Genomic DNA, 20,091 nt, shown 5'->3' with positions numbered 1-20,091 from the left:
AAGAAGCCCAAATGATTAATATTACAATTTAATGGGATAGTAATAATAGTTAAATACTCTAAACAAGAGAATACATTAGACATCTATATTTCTAATATAATTTTCCAATTCATCCATTTATTAATCTACTCATTAGTCGAACCAATTTGTATCACATCTAGACGACCAATTTTATCCAATTATAAATACATTTAACAACAATTAGCATAAATAAAACCCAAAGGAGAAAGGTAAATTTGTAGTAAGAAAAAAAAGAATTTAGATTTCAAAATTGCAAGAAGTGATTTCCCAAAATAATAGTGAAGATAAAATAAAATAGCATAAAATAAATGAGTGAGTTGACTTTTTTTCACAACCAGAAATAAAATAAATGATAGAAAATACAATTTAAGGCTAATTGAAAATTTATCATTGAATAGGAACTATAACTTAATGATATTTAATTATTTATTATTACATAGGATCGAAGCAATATTAGTGAGAAAAAAAAACTAATAATGAAAAAAAATTGAAGAAGCATGTAAATACAAATAAACAATATTTTATTTTTATAAATTAGGGTTTTAACACAATTTATTAAAATGAAAAAAATAAAAAAATAAAAAAAAGTCCCCAAAAAGTAGTCAATAAAATCTAATTAATTACACCGTCTGATGTTGTCAATCTGGATTTTTGAAATCTAGTCGGACGTGAAACTCTTCTAAAATCCGACAAATTTCTCTCTCTCTTCTCTCTCTCTCTCTCTCTTCTTTCTCTCTCCTCTCTGTCTCAGGCCCTTTTGAAATCAAGCTTCACTCTTTGTCTAGTTTTCGCAGAGACACACATACACACACAGAGAGAGGATTGAGTTACATACAAAACGTACATAGATGCGAGTGTGTATAAACATACAAGAACTAATTCAAAATCTCAGTTGTAAAATAAATGGAATAAACTGAGATTTTCTCCCTCTTTTTTTTTCCTCAATTTCAATTTTCTCTGGACCTTGGGCGTTGAGGAGCCTCAACTATTTCCTCTTCGGGTCCGGAGATTTTAGGGTTTTTTTTCTCTCTCTCCTGATTGATGCCCAATTTTGTGTGTGTGTGTGTGTGTGTGTGTGTACAATTAAGCTGAGATACGTGTATGTGTGTTTAATCTGTGAATGATTCGTTTTAGGGTTTAGATTTATTTGTAAAAAAAAAAAAACGTTGTGTATTAGTGTAATAAAATCAGATATGGACGGGAGGAGAATAACGGCTAGTCCGAGGCCGTGCTCTGGGCGGCGAGTGGTGGCGAAGAAGCGGCCCCGCGGTGGTTTAGATGGGTTCGTTAACAGCGTGAAGAAGCTGCAGAGAAGGGAGATATCATCCAAGCGAGACCGCTCTTTCAGCATGAGTGATGCTCAAGAGCGCTTCCGCAACATTCGGCTGCAGGTTCATTTTTATTAAATTTATCGTCTTTCACAAATTCGATTTTTTTTTTCTGTAGTGTTTGGGTGTTGTAGTGGATTTAAATAACTGAAGTGGGTATAGCTGTATGTGAAAGTATGGATCTTTTTCTGGGTTATATGCGGTTGCGATGATCGATGTTTCTGCACAGCAAAATTAGGGTTTTTAGGTTCTTGAGTAAGTGTTGATCACATTTTCTTCGAAAGCCCTTTTCAAAGATTTGATATCTTCGTCTAGCTTATCACTTTAAGTGGCGTGTATATGTTGTTTGTATGTCTGATCTGTTTATTGTCTCGGCCGAGAGATCAAGATGAAGTTTGATCTCAGAATATTTAGAATCGTAAGGATGGATTTTACAAAAATTAAATGTCGTGATGTATCTTAGATCATTTGGTGCATCCACTAGTCAATTAATCGTCTTACGTAGCAGTAGTAGTAGTCTCCATTTATGAGTTCTCGACTTTCAAAAGATGCTGAGCACTTATTTAGTTTAGGGATTTGTTTCGATCTTCCGTGTGTTTTTGCCATTCTGCCAGCTGGCGTTTCATGCAATAACGAGCTTTAAACGTGTAAAAGGTTTTTGGGAATTAGATTTCTAGAAGCAAGTGTGGTCATTTAAATAGTTGATAAATTTGGCCACGTACTTGCGTTTTATATCGCAGTTCAAACTTGTCTTATTCGTACTTCTAGATTATAAATTATTTTGTATACGAACATGATTTTGTAAGGTTAAGTTATCATTAGTTGCATTATTATCAACTTTATAACTCTGTGTATTTCCTCTTTATGTCCAATCCTTCAATTACGCCGAAACCCTATGCTTACCATTCTTTCATGTTCCTCTGCATCCACGTGGCAGGTTGAGCCACGTTTTATAATTATAGTTATCCAATCGGTATATCCCTTTTAACGAATTTAAGATGCAATGACTCTCGTTATCATGCTAATATCGAGACTTCCTCCTATCATTGATAAGCTTTAATTATTAAGAGTTCATACTAATTGGCTTAAGATTTGAAATATTTTTTCGTGCAAGTTCCGAAAATATAGCAGGCCCATCAAGATTGGACTTAGTTACATCCTATAGATTTACGATATATATCGGGATACGTAAAATAATGTGATTTAGCTGAAAATTTGAAATCTAGTAAATTACATATTTATCCTTTCTGTAATTAAGAGTTAATAGTAGATTATCTTTTCTAGAACATTATATTTATACTATGTAGAGAATCCATACGATTCATACCTTTTTACCCCGCATCGTATTTAATATTCATACATGTATTAATATTGTTTTGTCTATTAATTTTTACAATGCTTGCTAATGTTATTTTAAACGTCTAATGACTGTGTGCTCACTTACTATGACTCGTTGTAAATATCAATATATATTATGTTCTGATGGACTAACCAAATACGACTTTGGTTCAGGAGGAATACGATACACATGATCCGAAGGGATATTGTTCTATGTCGTTACCGTTTCTCAAGAAGAGGTCAAAAATCATCGAAATTGTTGCCGCTCGTGATATTGTCTTTGCTCTTGCACAATCTGGTGTCTGTGCAGCGTTTAGCCGAGGTGTTAATAATATGTAAAAAAATGATTTAATTCTACGATAATTTTTATTCCAGCCCTTGTGTGTTAAGAAACATTGCTTATTCGTGTAACCTTTTTTTTGCATGCAGAGACTAACCAAAGGATATGCTTCCTCAATGTTTGCCCCGACGAAGTCATTCGGAGCTTATTTTACAACAAAAACAACGATTCGCTCATCACAGTTTCCGTTTATGCTTCTGATAACTTTAGTTCCTTGAAATGCAGAACAACGAGGATTGAGTATGAAAATGCATTTATAATTTGCTTAAAGGTTTCTATTGATTCTCGTGCGACCTATAATATATATCTGAATGTGTTTTTTAGATACATACGGAGGGGCAAACCCGATGCTGGTTTCGCGCTGTTTGAGTCCGAGTCATTGAAGTGGCCTGGTTTTGTGGAATTTGACGACGTAAATGGAAAGGTTCTTACATATTCCGCCCAAGATAGGTAAGCATACGGCAAGCTCGTGTGTTAATCCTTTAACGTGTTTCCTTTTACTCATATTTTGCTGCTTCGTTTTGCAGTATATACAAGGTGTTCGATTTGAAGAACTATACAATGCTGTACTCCATTTCCGATAAAAATGTTCAGGAGATTAAGATCAGGTAATTTCTTGTTTTCGGAATAAGGTTTTAACTTATGCACGTGTTCGTTTCAGTACATATAATTGTGTTGCACATGCTCCAAGTTTTTTTTTTTTTGTTTTTTTAACATATAATTAATTTTGCCTGCGTTTTGCGTAACAGTCCAGGAATCATGCTATTAATATTCACTAAAGGCCAAGGCGGTGTTCCTCTACAGATTCTCTCAATCGAGGATGGCACTGTTCTGAAATCCTTCAGCCATCTCCTTCACAAAGGCAAGAAGGTCGATTTCATCGAACAGTTCAACGAAAAGCTGCTTGTCAAGCAAGAAAACGAAAACCTCCAGATAGTTGACGTAATAATAAGCCCCCCTGCCTCTCTTTCTCTATATATGTATCCACTACAGTACGGCTACATTAAAAAATTCTGACAACCTCGTCTTACATACGTAGGTACGCAACACTGAGATAACAGAAGTGAGCAGGACAGAATTCATGACCCCATCCGCATTCATATTCCTGTACGAGAATCAGTTATTTCTCACATTCAGAAACCGAACAGTCGCTGTTTGGAATTTCCGAGGAGAACTCGTCACTAAATTCGAGGATCACCTCTTATGGCACCCCGACTGCAACACTAACAACATATACATCACAAGTGACCAGGACCTCATCATTTCTTACTGCAAAGCCGACTCCGAGGAACCATTGTCTGATGGAAACGGTAAAATACATAAACATATTATTTTATTCATTAATTAATTTTCCAAGATTTTGCTAATTTATGTACTTGTATATAAATTTAGCGGCGGGGTCGATTAATATAAGCAATATACTGACGGGGAAGTGCTTAGCGAAGATAAAGGCAAGCAACAGTCTTCCGATTAACGAGTGCAACTGTAGTGCCAGCTGTGGTGGGAAAAAGTGCAACTCGAGGAAGCGCATACAAGCTTCTAGAATGAGGAGCACGGTCGCGGAGGCGCTCGAAGATATTACTGCTCTCTTCTACGACGAGGATAGAAACGAGATCTACACCGGAAATAGGCTCGGCCTTGTCCATGTCTGGTCCAACTAAATTTCACTAGTGTCAAGTGGGCCCCGTTTCCGTATATTTCGAAGTTTTTTTTTTTTTTTTTTTTTTTTCTTTTTGAAAGTGTTGTTTTGTTGATTTGACTTATTTGGGCTGGGACTAAGTAAAGACGGAGCTCGTATATTTGTTTGTGATAATTACTTGAGGCTCTCGACGGAGCTATATCGATTTGCTATTTGCTGTAATTTGTGTTTTGAGGGAAGAATTTGATGTGGTGTGGTAGTTATGGACTTAAAACTAGTTGTGGGAGATGAATCTGGATTCTTTGTAAATTACTTCCTGTGTTAGCTGCTGCAGCTGCTGTTTTTATTTATTTATTTAATTATTTATTTATTTATGATAAAAGAAAACATTCCAACTTTAAAAAAATAAACAATTATTTCATTTTTTTTTTTAATTAATAATCACCAACTTCTCAACTAGTAATATAATTAGTAACCAATACGAAAAACGTTTCTTGAAGCTAACGTTTTCTTTTTCTTTTTGTTTCTTTGCCATTTAACTTCCAAGACACTCATGCATCTACTTTAACATCAAATTTGAGGACATATATTAATTTACACCAACTGTTTTTGGTGTATATGTTCTCATAAAATTTAGTAACAAATAGAACAAAATGTTTATTATTTTCATCTTCTTTTTCGAATTAGGTCGAAAGAAAGTTAAAACACGTGGACTAAATCAATTTATAGTAATACAAGTCGAAAAACCATTTATTTTCTTGCATAATTCAGAAACTCAAATCGGATAAAAAATTGGAATCTCACATATATATATTCTAATTCCAATCCAACTAATTTTAGAAAATAAACACGGAAAATTGTCGGAATTTGGAATAGCCAAAACCGAAAAAATCAGATCGAAATCGACGGAATTAAAAAAAAAAAAATCAAAACTATGGTGGCTATTGTAATTATCAATAAGAAGAAAAAGTAGAAATTTTCTGTTAAAAAGTAATGAGTTTGAACGTCACAATTATGATAATGGGCCCAACCAATAGGTTTCTTTCGTGGGCCCATATTGATGGGCCCTTCAATACAACTTACTTTATTTGATTTTTTTAATTATATTATTTTTATTTGCCTTTTCAGATAATTGACCTCTAAATCCATTTTTAGATCCTCATAATTATTTCCTAATCTCACTTTGTCAAGTGTATACGATGTGCCTATGATTGTCTCCCACGTCCTTAAACTCAGCAACTTTGTCCTAATAATATATTTAATTACGATTAATTAATCTAATAATGCCATTTAAACTATAACATGGGATTAAAGTTTCCTTTCTCCCTCAGTCTCCCATATTTTTATATCATTATTTTCAAACAATCAACCTCTTTACTGGTCAAATTTTTTTTTTCTTTTAACGAAATAACCCGCAATCAACCATATAGGTGTATCGGGTAAACCTACAATCTCGTATAATAAATTGCAAATCACACTAGACTAGTTATGTATGGCAAACTCGGATAGCGACTATTGACAATAAAATTCGAACTTGGATCAATTGACACAACTTATTTGCTCAGATCGTTACTAGTCAAATTTTGAATATTATGCCGTTGAAATTACAAAACCAAATATTTAAAATAAAAATAATAATATAATGTATCAAAAAACAGGTGACGTCAGCAACCAACGAACCATCCAAATTCTATCAGTGCTGTAACAATCGTAGAAATTCAATCCCAAATCCTCTCTTGTTTTTTTTTTTTTTTTTTTTTCCTTTTTATTGTAATAAAATAATAAACATTAAAAGATAAAAATCTATGTTTATATTTAGAATCGAATCTTACGGTGTGGAGTTTTCTCTCTCTAGCTCAAACAAAAGGCTCCCTTGCTTTCTCTCTCTACACTCTTAAGTAAAAGGACTTGAATAAAACACCCCCTCTTCTCTCTCTAGGCTAGAGCTGAGCTATTGCTTCAGTTCCAGACTACCACAGTAAGTGTTCCTCTCTCTCTCTCTCTAACTTTCTGAAATGGAATTTTGTAATTTGTATAAGCTTTGAGTTTGTCAGTAATGCGAGAAGATTTGAATTATCGTGCATCTTTTGATGCTAATGTACTAGAGCTTTATTTTATTTTTAAATTTGTCGGTGGATTTGGAAATTGTCCATTCTATTTTTCTTATGGCAGATCTGATCTTGAGAGGTCGGTGGTGATGTTTCAATTTCAACTTCAATTTTTGTGTTTTCTTTTTCATTTTCCTTTTCGGCATTATTTTGATTAAATGCTGAATGCGAAGTTTCTTCTGCTGATTAATAGTTCAGTACATGGTCCATTTTTATGAATATTTGAAAAAAAAATATGAATATTTATCGACAAATGTTGAAACACCTCTCGTTTTTTGTTCAGTTTAGATTTTCGTGTTCTCACCTGCACAGATTATAAAAAAATGTGTGTGATTTGACACGATCGTATTCATGGATTTCTGTTGTGTTGTGTTTTGTTATGTACTTACGTTTAACGAAATTCGGTGCTTGAGCGATAATCAGGCGATGGGTTGTTTCTGTTAGCAGGTCTTTACTGGAGTTTGGAATGATAAGAGCTTAAAAAAAATTCGGGTAATCATAAATTTCTTTGTTCCTTCATCGGTGTTTATGAAATTTGGAGGCAGTTTTGAAGTGCATACGACTTATCGAGTTTTCGTATGCTGCCTACAGATTAATTGGCGAAGATGGAGACAACAATAGATGCCCACGCACTGCTTGATCAAGTTGAATTACATATTATACCGAGTCAAAATAGGTTATACTTCAATAATACTAGTCATTTTGTTCCTCGAAAATATGTCGGACATTGTTGAAAAGAATCTTCGCTTTCTTTTCCTTAAATCTGTTAATAGATTGTGATACTTGATAACAATTTGTTTATATTTCCGATTTTTTTTTTGTTGCACCCTGTTGAATCTAATAACTGCTGTTTTTGCCGCATGTGTTAGTTATTTATTTCATTTGTTGTTTTGACGTTTTCTGAAGGTATGATGCATGTGTGTGCTCTGGTAGCAAGATAGAGAAAGTAACATCAGGAATTTTGGAGCATCTGTTATTGCATTCAGCTGAAATCAAAGCTTTGCATTCAAAAGGATCCAGTGCCAAGTATAAACTCAGCCGACCAGAAAATTCACACGACATCAAATGGTTTACAAAGTCGACATTGATAAGGTATAGCAGATACTCTTGCCTTCTTTATTTTGCTTCCGGTGGAGATAGAATATGGTCCTATTTGCTTTACTCAAAATTTTATTTTCATAAAACAGGTTTCTCCGTATAATTGGTTCAGCAAATATACTGGACGTTACCAGTTCCTTGAAAAATGAGATATCTCAGCTGGAGGAAGCCCGTAAATTTCATCTTTCACTTTATGCAAAGGTAAAATCAGTTAATTTTCACCTAAATTCATATCCTTAGAATCCAAACTGATGTTTTTTTTTTCTCCCGTTTACCAGGGTAGAGAATATCAGCTCCAGAGTGGAGAATCTGGTTAGTGTGTGTACGTTTTTGTTAAGATTGAGGTTTGATCTAATAGTGTTGAGAATATCTTTATGTGGATGTTTTTTGCATACTCATCTTATTCATATGCTCTTGCCTAAGAAAAAGAAAACTCCACAAATAGGAAATATAAAGCATATATTTACAATCATTGTTGAACGGATACCGAGTTTAACTTTTTTACCACTAATCTTTCTGTCAGATGGCATCTTCACGGATGGTACACGGTCAACTACAAGAGTACGTTATTTTTCTTTTTCCAGCTCAACTGACATGGATAGTTACTGCTTGTATATTTCTTCTGAACTGTCTACATTTTTGATGGGTTTTTGTAGGCTGAAGGCGCAGATGCATCCAAGTAAGATATTGGCTAGCCTGTCTGAAAGTTGAAACTACTTGTAAGACCAAAATAACATGTTCTGTATTCTGACTGTTGGGGTTGCCTACAGAAATGAATTGCTGCGGGCCATGGACTTAAGGCTAGCTACTTTGACAGAAGAACTGATCACTGCTTTTGACCAAGCTGCTGGTTCTAGCTATTCCATCGAGGAGATGTCTGATATTGGGAAGTTGTCTAAACATTTTGGATCAAGAGACTTGAGGTAAACTTAGTTTTAAAACAGAAAGCACAGATGTTTTTCCATTTAAAAAACATTGTCTCGTGCCTTAAGGAAAAATTTCTAGTTATTGTTAATGAAAACCAATTGTTATGTCTATTCCTTCCAGCGATTCCTTAAGGAAGTATATAGAATTGAGACAAGGAGCCCAGGCTGTTGAAGATTCAAGCAGAACACAGTTGTTGGAGGATAAAAAAGTAAGATCAAAAGAAGGGAATAATCATGCCACTAATTCATCGTTTTCAGATACGCAAGTAAAATACGGTGTCTCTCCAGCAAAAGTTGCACAGGTAGAGAGGCAAAACTCTACAGAAAGTGATGAATCTTCTTTCTCGAGCGAGGAAGAGCCTCCATCCGAGGAAAGAAGTCGCACTCTCGTAAGATCTGCTTCACCTAGGAGATCAGCATCTCCAATGCGAAGGGTACAAATTGGACGGTCTGGATCTCGAAGGTCTACTGCCATAACTATCAAGAGTCTCAACTATTTTCCTGGCAGAGAAAGATCGTCTTTCCCAAAAGATCCTGCTGAAAATGACGGCGATGAAGAAGGACTTGAGCATGCGCCTAGAAAACCGGAAAATAATGTGCGGAGAATGAGTGTGCAAGATGCAATAAGTCTTTTTGAAAACAAACAAAAGGACCAAACAGTAGATATTCAGAAGGCTAGATCATTGTTGACTGCATCTATCGGTGCAAGCAAATCTGTACTGAGAAGATGGAGTAGCGGAATGGGTGAAGAAGATTCTTCACAATCTCCCCGAGATACTTCTGCCGAGGATGAAGTTACAAAGATTCAAAATAATGTCGAAACTGAAATTCCATATAGTTCACCAGAGCCCGAGGCTGAGTGTCCTACTGAGCCCCGTGGATCAGATGTCAAATTGGACTTGCATGAAAATGGAGCGCATAGTCCGGTAATTATGCAAGAGACACTTCCAACTGAATCAACGGATATTAATGACAAATTAATTGCCTCATCTGAATGGAGCCGTCAAAAGGAAGCAGAACTCAATGAGCTTCTGATGAAAATGATGGAAACTAAGCCTGTAAAAAGCCGTACTGTTGTCTCTGCAAGCAACAAAAGACAAAGCTTACCTTCTGAGAACAGAGGCGGTTTTTACGATGAGTACAAGGAGAAGAGGGACGAGAAACTTCGGGGAGAAGCTGCTAAAAAAAGGCCAGAGAAAGACAAACAATTCAGAGCTGCGCAACAAATTCTTGATATGAAGAAATCACAACTGACGACCTCAGCAAATGCAATCGACGCTGGTAAGAAACAAATCGTGAAAAAGCTCCAGAAGCCGCAGAAGATTGTGTCTTCTCAACCTGCAAATCCGAAGATAGAAAGCCCAAAACCTGCAATTGTTAAGAAAGCCTCTCCAAAGGCATCTTCTCTGCCCGCCACACGTAAATCATGGCCATCAATGCCATCACCAAGAGCCACAGGGGCATCACCTGCTAAAACCACTGTTCCAGCATCTTCTACTGGTCCAAATCCAATGCCAACTCGTAGAAGATCACAGCCAACAACACCAGTTTCTCATCCGAGTTCAGCAATAGACAAATCTCAAACTCGGGTTAAGTCTGTGAAGTCGAGTCAGAGTGATAGCAAGAAAACTAGTGCTACTGAAACAAAGCAGCAGCACTCTGTGACAAAGCCTAAGAAAACAGCCAAGAGCAAAGTTCAAACTTCCGCTGAAGATCTTGCTTCCTCAATGAAACCTAGCTTATATAACAAAGTTACCAAAAAGAGCAGCGTTGTTCCACTGGAATCAAAGCCTTTTCTTCGCAAAGGTTCTGGAACCACGTCCGGTGTTAATCCAGCAGTTAAGAAAAAAACATCTTCTCCTCAGGAACCATTGGAACTGTCTGAAGATCTGACCACGGCCGATGAAAACGCTACAGTTTCTAACTCTTATGATATATTGATAATTGAGCATGACGAGAAGGAAATTGAAGAGTTGAAAATAGATGCGGGTATTGAATCTGTGGTCCCCACTTCCAGAAGTCCCCATAAATATGAAGACAACGGAGACTTGAATGAGGGTAATCTCGGTAACCCCACCATTGATGATGTCATTGACAAGGCGGTAGAGCCAGAATTCAAAGGCGAGGAGGCCGAAGAAGAAGAAGAAACCACTATCTCACCTACAGCTTGGGTTGAAATAGAGGAGCACGAAAATCACACTGTTCTCTCTGGTGGCCGTGGTTGTGAAGTAACGGGTTCACAAGCATCCTATGTAACCCCGGTTGGAGTGTCGAGTCCTCGAGTTCGTCATTCTCTTTCACAAATGCTTCTTCAAGAGATCAGCGAACATGATGCTGACTGGGGGAATGCTGAAAATCCACCACCGACGGTCTTTCAAAAAGATGCCCCCAAAGGATTAAAGAGGCTGTTAAACTTTGCTCGAAAGAGTAAACCCGAGGCAAATGCATCTGGTTGGTCCAGCCCCACTGTCTTTTCTGAAGGAGAGGATGACGCTGATGAATCAAAATTTGCGAATAAGAGAGGTGCTGAAAATCTATTGAGGAAATCAACCCTTCATTCAATGAATAACGGGAACCAGAAAAATTCGACTATTTACGAACACCCTGGTACTTCTCTTTAGATGCTAAAACTAAGAATCTTGATGTAAATAATTGGTATATAAAAGTAAGCTAATCTGCACGAGTATAGACCCATTGAAAACCTAGAGCAAAATGATTACTTAGAAATATTTCCGAGGAGGCTTCTTTTCCAAAATGAATCCCCTTCATGCTTCTCTAGTGTTACATTTGTCTTGTTCGATGAATATATGGATTTAGTTTATCATCTAGAGATGAAATAAACTATTTTGCAGGTCAAACAAATATTAGCAGACTCCATGCTCAGAGTTTATCTCAGCAAATTCAGGATGGCCATGTTTCAGCTTCCGTGACTACGACGAAAGGTTAATTGTGCTATATGCTTTCTCCGTACGTATGCTGAATATTTTTAGTTACGTCTTAATTTCTTTATCTTGTTCTGCTTTGCCTTTCAGCTACAAGGTCGTTCTTCTCTCTTTCGGCGTTTAAAGGCAGCAAGTAGTAAACTGGAGCTAAGATAACAAAACTCCGAGTTCTACATAGAAAATGGAAGATTTTAATCGGGGCATTTTGTTCGAAGTATAGTGCTGCTTTGGTATTTTATTTTCCAGAAGGCACTTCTACGAGCAAAATGGACCGTCTTTCTGCTGCAGCAAGAGGTGTTGTAACAAGTGTATTTTGTAGATGTAGTGTCTGATTTGTTCCAATGCTTGAATTGATTGTAGCTTGTAAAAGAAGTGATGATAGAAGTTTTAGCATTTGCACAAATCACAACAAATTTGTATTTTTTTTGTATCTTCTGTCAATCATTCTGTTGTATTTGTGTCTCTTTGTTCGACTGAGATACGAAATTATTTAATGATTCGAATTTTGCTCGTCTTCTACTAGTCGATGCACATTAAAAAAAGCTCTTTTTTTCCATGCAGGCAGCTATGGTATTCAGTTATACTATATTTCATATTTCAAAATAAATAATACATATCAAGCATGCAAAATTATGTTCTTTCATTCATTTAATGTTACCGATATTAAAATACGAGATAAAATACTATGTGGAGTAAAAGTACAAACGGTAATAAATTAATGCAACTAGCTGAATATAGATCTGGTTAACACAAGGATACAAATTAATACAACTTGCAAAAATTCATGTGGTCGATAGAGTATAAACATAACAATTACTGAAGTGTGGAGGCTTCCCTCTTAAGGTACCGTAAATGTGGAAACATGTTGTCTGCATGAGATCCATAATATTGTGAAAATATTGCAACAGTTCGACTTGTATTGTCTGCACCATTTTTAAGACCATTTGATAACTGGATTGACGCGAGTTTAATCAGCTCATTCCCAATGACGATGTGGTTTTCACCGTAGAGCTTTTCCAAGATCTGTTGCCAAAATATTTACCAAAACTTTAAAATATTGAAGAAAAAAAAAGGGCCATCAATTCATGTATAAAGCGTATATACGGTCATAAGATACAAGTGACACATATCTCGAGCATTACTTATGGCTATTCGTGACACATATCCCATAGATAATTGGACAAGTGTTCTTCAATCCAAATTATTTTGCTAGTTCGAAAATCATGTTTAAATTGAAAGGTTTACCTCTATTGAAGCCCGACAATGTTTCAGAGCAGATTGGAAGTCTCCAATCGAACAAAATGCTTGTGCGATAATATCTTCCACCTGACAACACCAATTGACTTAGTCGAAACATTTCAATGCAAATCCTACTAAAAGTATTGAAAATGGATTGGTTATATTATATATAGTACAAAAATATCCCGATGGAAAATAATAAGACATTAATATCATAAAAAATATGAAGGTAAAACTAATATAAAACCATAAACCACCTCAGCTATTCTCTTGTTGAAAGGATGCAATACTGTTCTTAAAATATCAATAGATTTCAACGCGTCCACAACTAAATCGGTTGCAATTTCACCAGAAGCTACTGCTTCCTGCAATCTGAACAGTAAAATAATCGAGTTAGATGTGTAGTTATTATAAATGTGTAGTAAATTGAGACTTTCGAGTTTATCAACCTAAGAAATTTCAGTGATAAAATTCAACCAGCAATACCTTCGGACACGAATCTTAGCTTTGGCGATTGTTTTTTGTGAAGCTGGTAGATCACGAAAAGAGCCACAACTCAAACAATGGCCTGGCTCAAAGCAACGATAGTAATCATTTTGCTCAAACACATGACTAGCTACTCCGCCGATCTTATCATCCTTGAGGATATACTGCTTCAGTAGAAAACAAAAAGAAGATGAGAGATATACTTAGTATCACTGTCATCATCATTTTTTATGCCATAGTAACCTTCATCATGCAAATGCACGTGATTCATTTTCCGATGCTTATCAAAGTAAACAAAAGATGTGATAGTGGTAAAAAACAAAGCAATTCTGCATCATGTAAAGAATGTACAAACTCACAAGTTGGACGGATTTCAATGCTGACTAAATAGTTCATTATGAAAGACTGCCCGCCTCTTTGTTGATTGCATGTATCTTTATGAAAATTGTTCAACATAAAAATGATTGAACAACATAATACCTGCAACGAGTCTGGTCCTTTGAAATGTTTGAGTTTTTCCTTCTCGTATTTAGCAACACAGCTCTCCAGGACTACTCCAGAACAATTTGGTATACTACACCGGTAACCAGTATGGACAAGATCAGAAAAATTCAGTTGTGAACAACCACTACACTGACAGATAAACGAGTATCGCTCTTCCAAAAACTTGCGACGCTCACTGCAATCCCACTGCCCAACCTGTTATGAGTAATTAATCACTTAGAACAAAAATCTGCTTGTATCACTATTATTGCTTATAGAATGAGTAGAAGAACTCTGTTGCTTCGAATTGTACCCATTGTATTGCCCACTAACACTATTTTCTCATAAATCAAAAAAGTAGTTCTACATTTAAACACAAAGCAGTATATATATCCGGTTGTACCAGAGCAAACAATATAAAGTCCAGTTGCATCTTGTGAAAATTGTGATTTTTATGTTACTAAATGAAGATCTGACTACCTGAGGGCCGTAAGAGAGTTCCAGTTCGGATCCTGCTGTGACATTTTCTGTTGCTCGCATGAAGAGGGTACGTGAAAGAAAATATGCGTGAACATTTGGCACACAAGAATGGTTGAATAAACTGCCACTAGAATATACAGCTTGAGCCACTTGAACCTATAAAAGTTTCATTCAGAACATTTTAAAAAATTCAGCATCTCAATTTAAACAAATTGACAGTAGAGATAAAACCACGGTGTTTAGTTTGCACAAAAAAATGCACCAAACGAGAAATGCCCTGTTATTGCCAAAAGTTATCAGAGTCCAAGAACAAGTGTAGACAATAATAATGCTCTTATCAGCTTATTTTTATATTCTCCAGGAGGAGATATGGTATTCTTTTTATTAGAAATTCACTATGCTCACTAATAATGTCAAACTGCTGGCAACATTGATGCTGTAGGGATGATTCAATTTGGATATTTCAATATTTCACAGCAACGAGTACCTGTTCCACAGAACTTGTTGCATTATAATCTAGATTCTGCCTTCCATCTGGATGATTCATACGAACAATTGCCATGGAATTGACTCTAATTCTAGACAGAAGCATGATAATCTGCAATTAAAAACAATAAAACTGAAATAAGACTCATAAGTGTAGCTTTTCATGACAACCAAGCAATGCGATCTACCTCTGAAGTTGTGGTCGAGTTTAACGGAAGCTTGGAGGCATAAAATCTTTGAAGACAACACAGGAGAATAATAGAATAAACATGAAACTCCAATTTGGTTTCATACGAAAGTTTCCCGTAATTTTCACAGAGATCCTAGAGATAAACAAGGCTGTCAGCTTGGACCGACATAATTTCACTAAAGACGTAACAAACAAACAGAAGCAAAATAAAATAATTTTTTTTTATACAAGTACCAGAATCCGATTAATTTTAGAATCAACGCCACCACAGCTCTGTTTTTCTATATGCTTCACGAGGATGCGGCCAGCCAGAACCACATCAGACGGCAAAACTGCAGGCCAGTGCATACCTTGACACTCATGTTTATGTTCAGCAGCATGTTCAATACTTGAACTTGAAATGTCAGGCGAAGTCACATTTTTAGCATATTGTTCAAGATCATCAGATAACTCTTGTGGAAGCCTATATTTGTCCTTACACAGGGAAAAATCTTCTCCTCCAGCTTGTACTTGACATTTTAGAGAGCAGTATAATGGAATTGAACATGAGAAGCAGGGCACTGTATCCGCTGGTAGTTCATTGAAGCAGAAAGCACAATGAGTTTCCCGACAATTCTTCAATATAATCTGCAGCACTACAACACATGAGAAATAAACAAAATTCAGCAATTTCAAATGCAAGCAGGTTTTTTGCATAGTTACTATTCTACACACGAAATGCAATTGTGTGTTTTGGTTTAACTCAGTGGACGACAATCATGCCAATATATTCTAACTTCCACCATGAATATGAATTGGAAGCATAAGGTCAGAAACATAATTGTTTATGAAGTACGCTTGATTAAGGAACCCATGGATATTGGTTGAGTTAGTAAAATATTGTTCAAATTAATAGAAATAGTTCTCATACGCTGGGTATTTTTTCTTAATTCGTACCGCAGCATATGGATCTTCCTTATGAATTAAAGACGCCAGAGGAATGTCAGTAAATGAAGTCATTCCCCTCCCTTTAGTAGTTGTGGAGACACATTTGAGTTCCATCTGAAGCCGTTCATCTGTCACATAAGAACCACAACATAAGAAATAATGGAAGTGAAAGACATTAAATGAGGTAGCAGAAAATTAGTGAATTAATGGGCAGAAGAGAAAATAAACTACTGAAAAATCTCATAGCAGAATCAAAACATGTTCAATAACAAATTTCAAACTAGAATGGGTTGCCGTGAAAAAGTGAAACGAATTGCAGATAATAAGGAACATTTTGGAAGATAAAAATAGAAGCTGCGTATCAAATGAACATGGAAATGAAGACATATTGATTTAAAGATGGTGCCAAGAAAACCTGAGCTGTCATCATCATCTGGTTTCTCTATAGCACGACTTAGCCTGGATTTGTTCAACAGCATATTAAGTTCATTTTCTATCTGTTTTTTTCCACTCAAGGATGTCTCTATCTTCAGGGAAACAGTCAAATCCTTGATAGCCTCTTCGTAGTTGCCCAATGAAGAATTTGCCTTAGCTCTCCTAAACCATGCCTACAATACGACGTGAGATCAGAATTTTAGTGATGGTACAAAATGATAGAAACTTAAAGTAGGAATGTAGGATTTCAGTGAAATGAGTGAAGATAAATGATGGAACTAAGAATTCGCCTTTGCATAAGCTGGGGATAATATGAGAGCCCTGCTGCAATCTCTCAGACTTTCCAGAAAGAATCCCAATTTCTGAAGATAAACCAGAAATTTTTTTTGTTAAGAATAGATCGACTTCATAGAAGTATGTAAATCAAGATGGTTCAATCAAACACATCAATCTCTACGAGAGAAAAAAATACTAAAAACCAAAAATCGACCAGCTAGTTCAAAAAATCTTTTCATTAGCCCCAGATATCGACAGGATGAAAAACGAATTTCTATGTACAAATTTATGAAATAACTTCAAAATCATTATCACTTGGTAACACATGTGGGCCATGAATGATCACGAGTTAAAACTCACATGCAATGTGGAAGCACGATTAAGGTACAGCGTTGCAACAAGGTTTTTCTCCTTATCTTCAACATCTGATGGAGCAGCGCGCAATGCCTGTTTATATTCATGTGAAGTGAAGGAAGACAATGAACCACCTTAATCATTATCATTTAAAGCACAAAAAAATGCCACGCCTAAGGACTGATTTTAGTCAGTATAAAGATAGACCATTTGAATCCTGGCTCATTGGGCTGTTTCTAAACTAACAAATACAAAGCAAGTCCGTTTGTGTTTTACAAATTACCCTCAATTTTCGATAGCCATGGTCGATATAACTGGCCACATTATGTGGTTCCTATGCAATTAAATGCTTTTGCTAATGTAAAATTTTGTTTCAACACCAAAAACAGATAAATCAAGTTTCACGTTTTCGCCCTTGAAAACTCGGGATACAGACTGTAAAATGCAGTAAGTAGAAAATCAAAACCGACACCCCAATTTTTTTTCCAACCTGAGAGTAGAAATGCAAAGCAGTTGAATATTCCCCTTTGGAAAAGCACTCATTGCCTTTGGCCTTGGCCTCCATAGCAGCTTCCTTATTCTTTCCGCAGAGCGCCTTTTCTGGGTCCGTCAATTCTCTAACCATCTATCAATTTTCACCGAAAATCAGGGGGCAAAAAACAAAACCTAAAAATAAAAAAATACGATTTCCAATTTTACTAAAGCAAAGGCGTACCTGGTGAAAGAGGGGCAAATTTTGGAAGAAATTGAGGAGGGAAGAGCATGTGGAATGGAGTTCATCAATGGTGCTCTGTGAGATTTCCAGTTTCAGCGTTTCAGGGATCACTGATTTCAGCTTCTCCATACTCGGACAAGAATTGGGGCAATTGTGAAAAAAAAAAATTCAAAATTCCTTTCATTATATAATGGGTAAATTACACCTACCACCCCCCAAGGTTCGGTGTAATTATAATTAGCCCCCCTTTCGTGTTTTTGTATAGTTCATACTTACCCCAACTTTATTGATAATCCGACTTTAGCCTTAATTAAATGGGCTAATTTGACCTAGCCCCACAAAGTCAAGTTTCACTACAAATAGGTCCATCATTAATGTTTCATTTCATTTAGGCCCATTCAAACCCGAGTTCCCAAAATACCCCTACTAATTTCATTTGTGACAAGTCCAAAACACAAACACGCACAATTACATCCCTCTTTCACCGGTACGGTTCACGCCACCACTGCAATTTCCTACGACCAATTCCGCGCGCATCTCGCCAATTCGCGATCTATAACCTTCCGGTGGTCGGAATTTCAGTCTTACTGACCAACCAATGCTTGTTAGATAACACATCTCTAGGTTGCTAGATTATAATTAATGTTTATTGGCGTCTGCTATTTAATCAATTGAACCTTATAAAACGGTGACCTTAAAAAGCTTATAATAATTAGGGGTGAGCAAAGAAACCGAAAAACCGAAAAACCGAGTTGTTTTAAACCGTACCGAATAGCAAACCATATGTACGGTTTTTTATTTTTGAAATACCGAATTATTCGGTTCGGTATGGTGGGAAGGTAAATAACCGAATCGAAAAACCGAACCGAACCGAAACTATAAAATGACTTCATTTTATATAATATATTTATTATTTTACCCTAATTTTTATTTTCTATCTTTCAATTACTTGTCTCATTCTAGCATTTGTCATAAATTGAGACATTGTATTTTGTTTATTTAGTAAGTAAAAATTTACTTGAGTTCATGGTTTTAATAATGTGTGATATACCTAAATGGGCCGGCCCAACGGGCCCTCAAATTTATCTACCAATTGGGCCCATTACAAGAAAGCCAAGTCACACACATGTGGCCCATTACACGAAAGCCCAAGCTCCTTCAAAATAAGGCTTGGGCCCAACAAAGTAAGCCCAACCCATTCAATAATACATAAATAGATGGTTTACTCATTCGTAAAGGTACGTTCTCATTTTATCGACAATCAACCTCGAATATTATTCTCTCAGCTATCTCTACGATCCGTACATCTGACTTGAGCGTCGGAGGGGTTTCCGCCGGATCAACCCCCGGCTTAGTTCACGTGTGCTCTTTTCGCAGGGACCTCAGGAACATCGAGTTGACCAGCTACTGATCAGCTTTGCTCTCCCAACTTGTTTTCTATACTACCCTAGGTGAGCTATACTTTAGCATCATCATTTTGGCGCCGTCTGTGGGAACGATGCAAACCAGATCACGTAGCCAACAAGATCCTCCTGAGGCGTCAGCTCGGAGAGAAAACGACACAGCTAATAACCTCCCCGCTCGTGGAGGATCTGGCATCCCACCTCCTCCACGCGCCGCGGAACAACTTCCTCCACGTGCCACGGAGCCAGCTCCTCCACGTACTGCAGATCCACCTCGCGAGGTTCAGGTGATCCCCCCTCGGGACCCACCACTCGCCGATCCACCACTCCCTGCTCCTCGAACGGTTCAGATAACCGAGGACGCACTCCAACGTATGATAGCGGAAGCTTCTACTCGCGCCGCCACGGAGGCCGTAACTCAATATATCGCCACGATGGGAGCAAACGCTCCCAATGCGATACCAGCACAAGCTCCACCTATAGTACCACCAGTGGCCCCACCGCCGATCCAGAATCAAATAAGTGTCTCCTCCTCTACGTCGGACCCACGGTCCCGAGTGCAGTTATCTACTAATCACAGAGGAGCACAGCCCAGACAGCATCGTCGACGCTCACCCCTACGGGGGAATGCATCACCACCAAGAATTCCTCTCTTTAACGAGGGAGAAGGCGAAGTAAACAGCCGAATGTCTCGCCAAAACCTTTTCTCCCAACCAAATAATCAAATGGGTGAGAGGATGCCTCTCCCGGCAAGACGCAGTCCCTTCACCATAGACATCCTCAACGAGGTATTGCCTCATGGAGTAAAGATCTCGGGGTTACCTCAATTTGAAGGGACCACCGACCCACAGGAGCATATAGAGAAATTCAGTGCCAT

At 37.0% G+C, this 20,091-nt stretch overlaps 3 protein-coding genes across 6 annotated transcripts; 2 read left to right on the top strand and 1 right to left on the bottom strand.

Moving 5' to 3' along the window:
• The first annotated feature begins 655 nt into the window (after positions 1-655).
• Positions 656-4,978, top strand: LOC105977781 (uncharacterized). The gene is made up of 8 exons (XM_013003158.2): positions 656-1,412; positions 2,862-3,009; positions 3,117-3,267; positions 3,352-3,477; positions 3,555-3,635; positions 3,777-3,969; positions 4,067-4,337; positions 4,420-4,978. Exons 1-8 carry the CDS (start codon positions 1,215-1,217, stop codon positions 4,686-4,688), a joined length of 1,437 nt encoding a protein of 478 aa, XP_012858612.1. The 5' UTR covers positions 656-1,214; the 3' UTR covers positions 4,689-4,978.
• Positions 4,979-6,335: 1,357 nt separating this feature from the next.
• Positions 6,336-12,370, top strand: LOC105977541 (uncharacterized). 3 transcript variants are annotated; one of them, XM_013002854.2, is made up of 12 exons: positions 6,336-6,644; positions 7,219-7,266; positions 7,366-7,450; positions 7,681-7,866; positions 7,962-8,073; positions 8,151-8,184; positions 8,396-8,433; positions 8,529-8,551; positions 8,643-8,795; positions 8,920-11,405; positions 11,651-11,740; positions 11,831-12,370. In XM_013002854.2, the coding sequence occupies exons 3-12, from the start codon at positions 7,380-7,382 to the stop codon at positions 11,875-11,877; spliced, it is 3,240 nt and encodes a 1,079-aa protein (XP_012858308.2). In that variant the 5' UTR covers positions 6,336-6,644; positions 7,219-7,266; positions 7,366-7,379; the 3' UTR covers positions 11,878-12,370. The 3 variants fall into 3 exon arrangements, with proteins under 3 accessions (XP_012858308.2, XP_012858307.2, XP_088675514.1); XM_013002853.2 differs by having other exon boundaries at positions 6,457-6,644; positions 7,222-7,266; XM_088819388.1 differs by lacking the exon at positions 6,336-6,644 and adding an exon at positions 6,651-6,853 and having other exon boundaries at positions 7,222-7,266.
• Positions 12,371-12,433: 63 nt separating this feature from the next.
• Positions 12,434-18,021, bottom strand: TPR9 (Tetratricopeptide repeat (TPR)-like superfamily protein). 2 transcript variants are annotated; one of them, XM_013002856.2, is made up of 15 exons: positions 17,812-18,021; positions 17,587-17,721; positions 17,103-17,189; positions 16,757-16,828; positions 16,447-16,639; positions 16,041-16,159; positions 15,339-15,731; positions 15,103-15,237; positions 14,916-15,026; positions 14,429-14,584; positions 13,946-14,164; positions 13,466-13,629; positions 13,237-13,351; positions 12,986-13,066; positions 12,434-12,763 (listed from the first exon to the last, which is right to left on the bottom strand). In XM_013002856.2, the coding sequence occupies exons 1-15, from the start codon at positions 17,938-17,940 to the stop codon at positions 12,554-12,556; spliced, it is 2,319 nt and encodes a 772-aa protein (XP_012858310.2). In that variant the 5' UTR covers positions 17,941-18,021; the 3' UTR covers positions 12,434-12,553. The 2 variants fall into 2 exon arrangements, with proteins under 2 accessions (XP_012858310.2, XP_012858309.2); XM_013002855.2 differs by having other exon boundaries at positions 13,466-13,632; positions 17,812-17,963.
• Positions 18,022-20,091: the final 2,070 nt, after the last annotated feature.

The sequence above is a fragment of the Erythranthe guttata genome, chromosome 6, assembly GCF_056151865.1.
Source record: "Erythranthe guttata isolate IM_541 chromosome 6, IM_541, whole genome shotgun sequence".
Taxonomy (NCBI): domain Eukaryota; kingdom Viridiplantae; phylum Streptophyta; class Magnoliopsida; order Lamiales; family Phrymaceae; genus Erythranthe; species Erythranthe guttata.
This window is presented reverse-complemented; position numbering and strand designations above follow the sequence as displayed.

Bases quoted from the DNA above. Each gene is read 5' to 3' on its own strand.
- LOC105977781 (XM_013003158.2), top strand. From the start codon at position 1,215: ATGGACGGGAGGAGAATAACGGCTAGTCCGAGGCCGTGCTCTGGGCGG. The intron at 3,970-4,066 runs GTAATAATAAGC...TTACATACGTAG, and splicing joins AAAACCTCCAGATAGTTGAC to GTACGCAACACTGAGATAAC. The intron at 4,338-4,419 runs GTAAAATACATA...ATATAAATTTAG, and splicing joins ACCATTGTCTGATGGAAACG to CGGCGGGGTCGATTAATATA.
- LOC105977541 (XM_013002854.2), top strand. From the start codon at position 7,380: ATGGAGACAACAATAGATGCCCACGCACTGCTTGATCAAGTTGAATTA. The intron at 8,552-8,642 runs GTAAGATATTGG...GGTTGCCTACAG, and splicing joins GAAGGCGCAGATGCATCCAA to AAATGAATTGCTGCGGGCCA. The intron at 11,741-11,830 runs GTTAATTGTGCT...TTTGCCTTTCAG, and splicing joins TTCCGTGACTACGACGAAAG to CTACAAGGTCGTTCTTCTCT.
- TPR9 (XM_013002855.2), bottom strand. From the start codon at position 17,940: ATGGAGAAGCTGAAATCAGTGATCCCTGAAACGCTGAAACTGGAAATC. The intron at 16,640-16,756 runs GCGAATTCTTAG...GTCGTATTGTAG, and splicing joins TATCCCCAGCTTATGCAAAG to GCATGGTTTAGGAGAGCTAA. The intron at 15,027-15,102 runs GTAGATCGCATT...TTTTAATTGCAG, and splicing joins ACTCGACCACAACTTCAGAG to ATTATCATGCTTCTGTCTAG.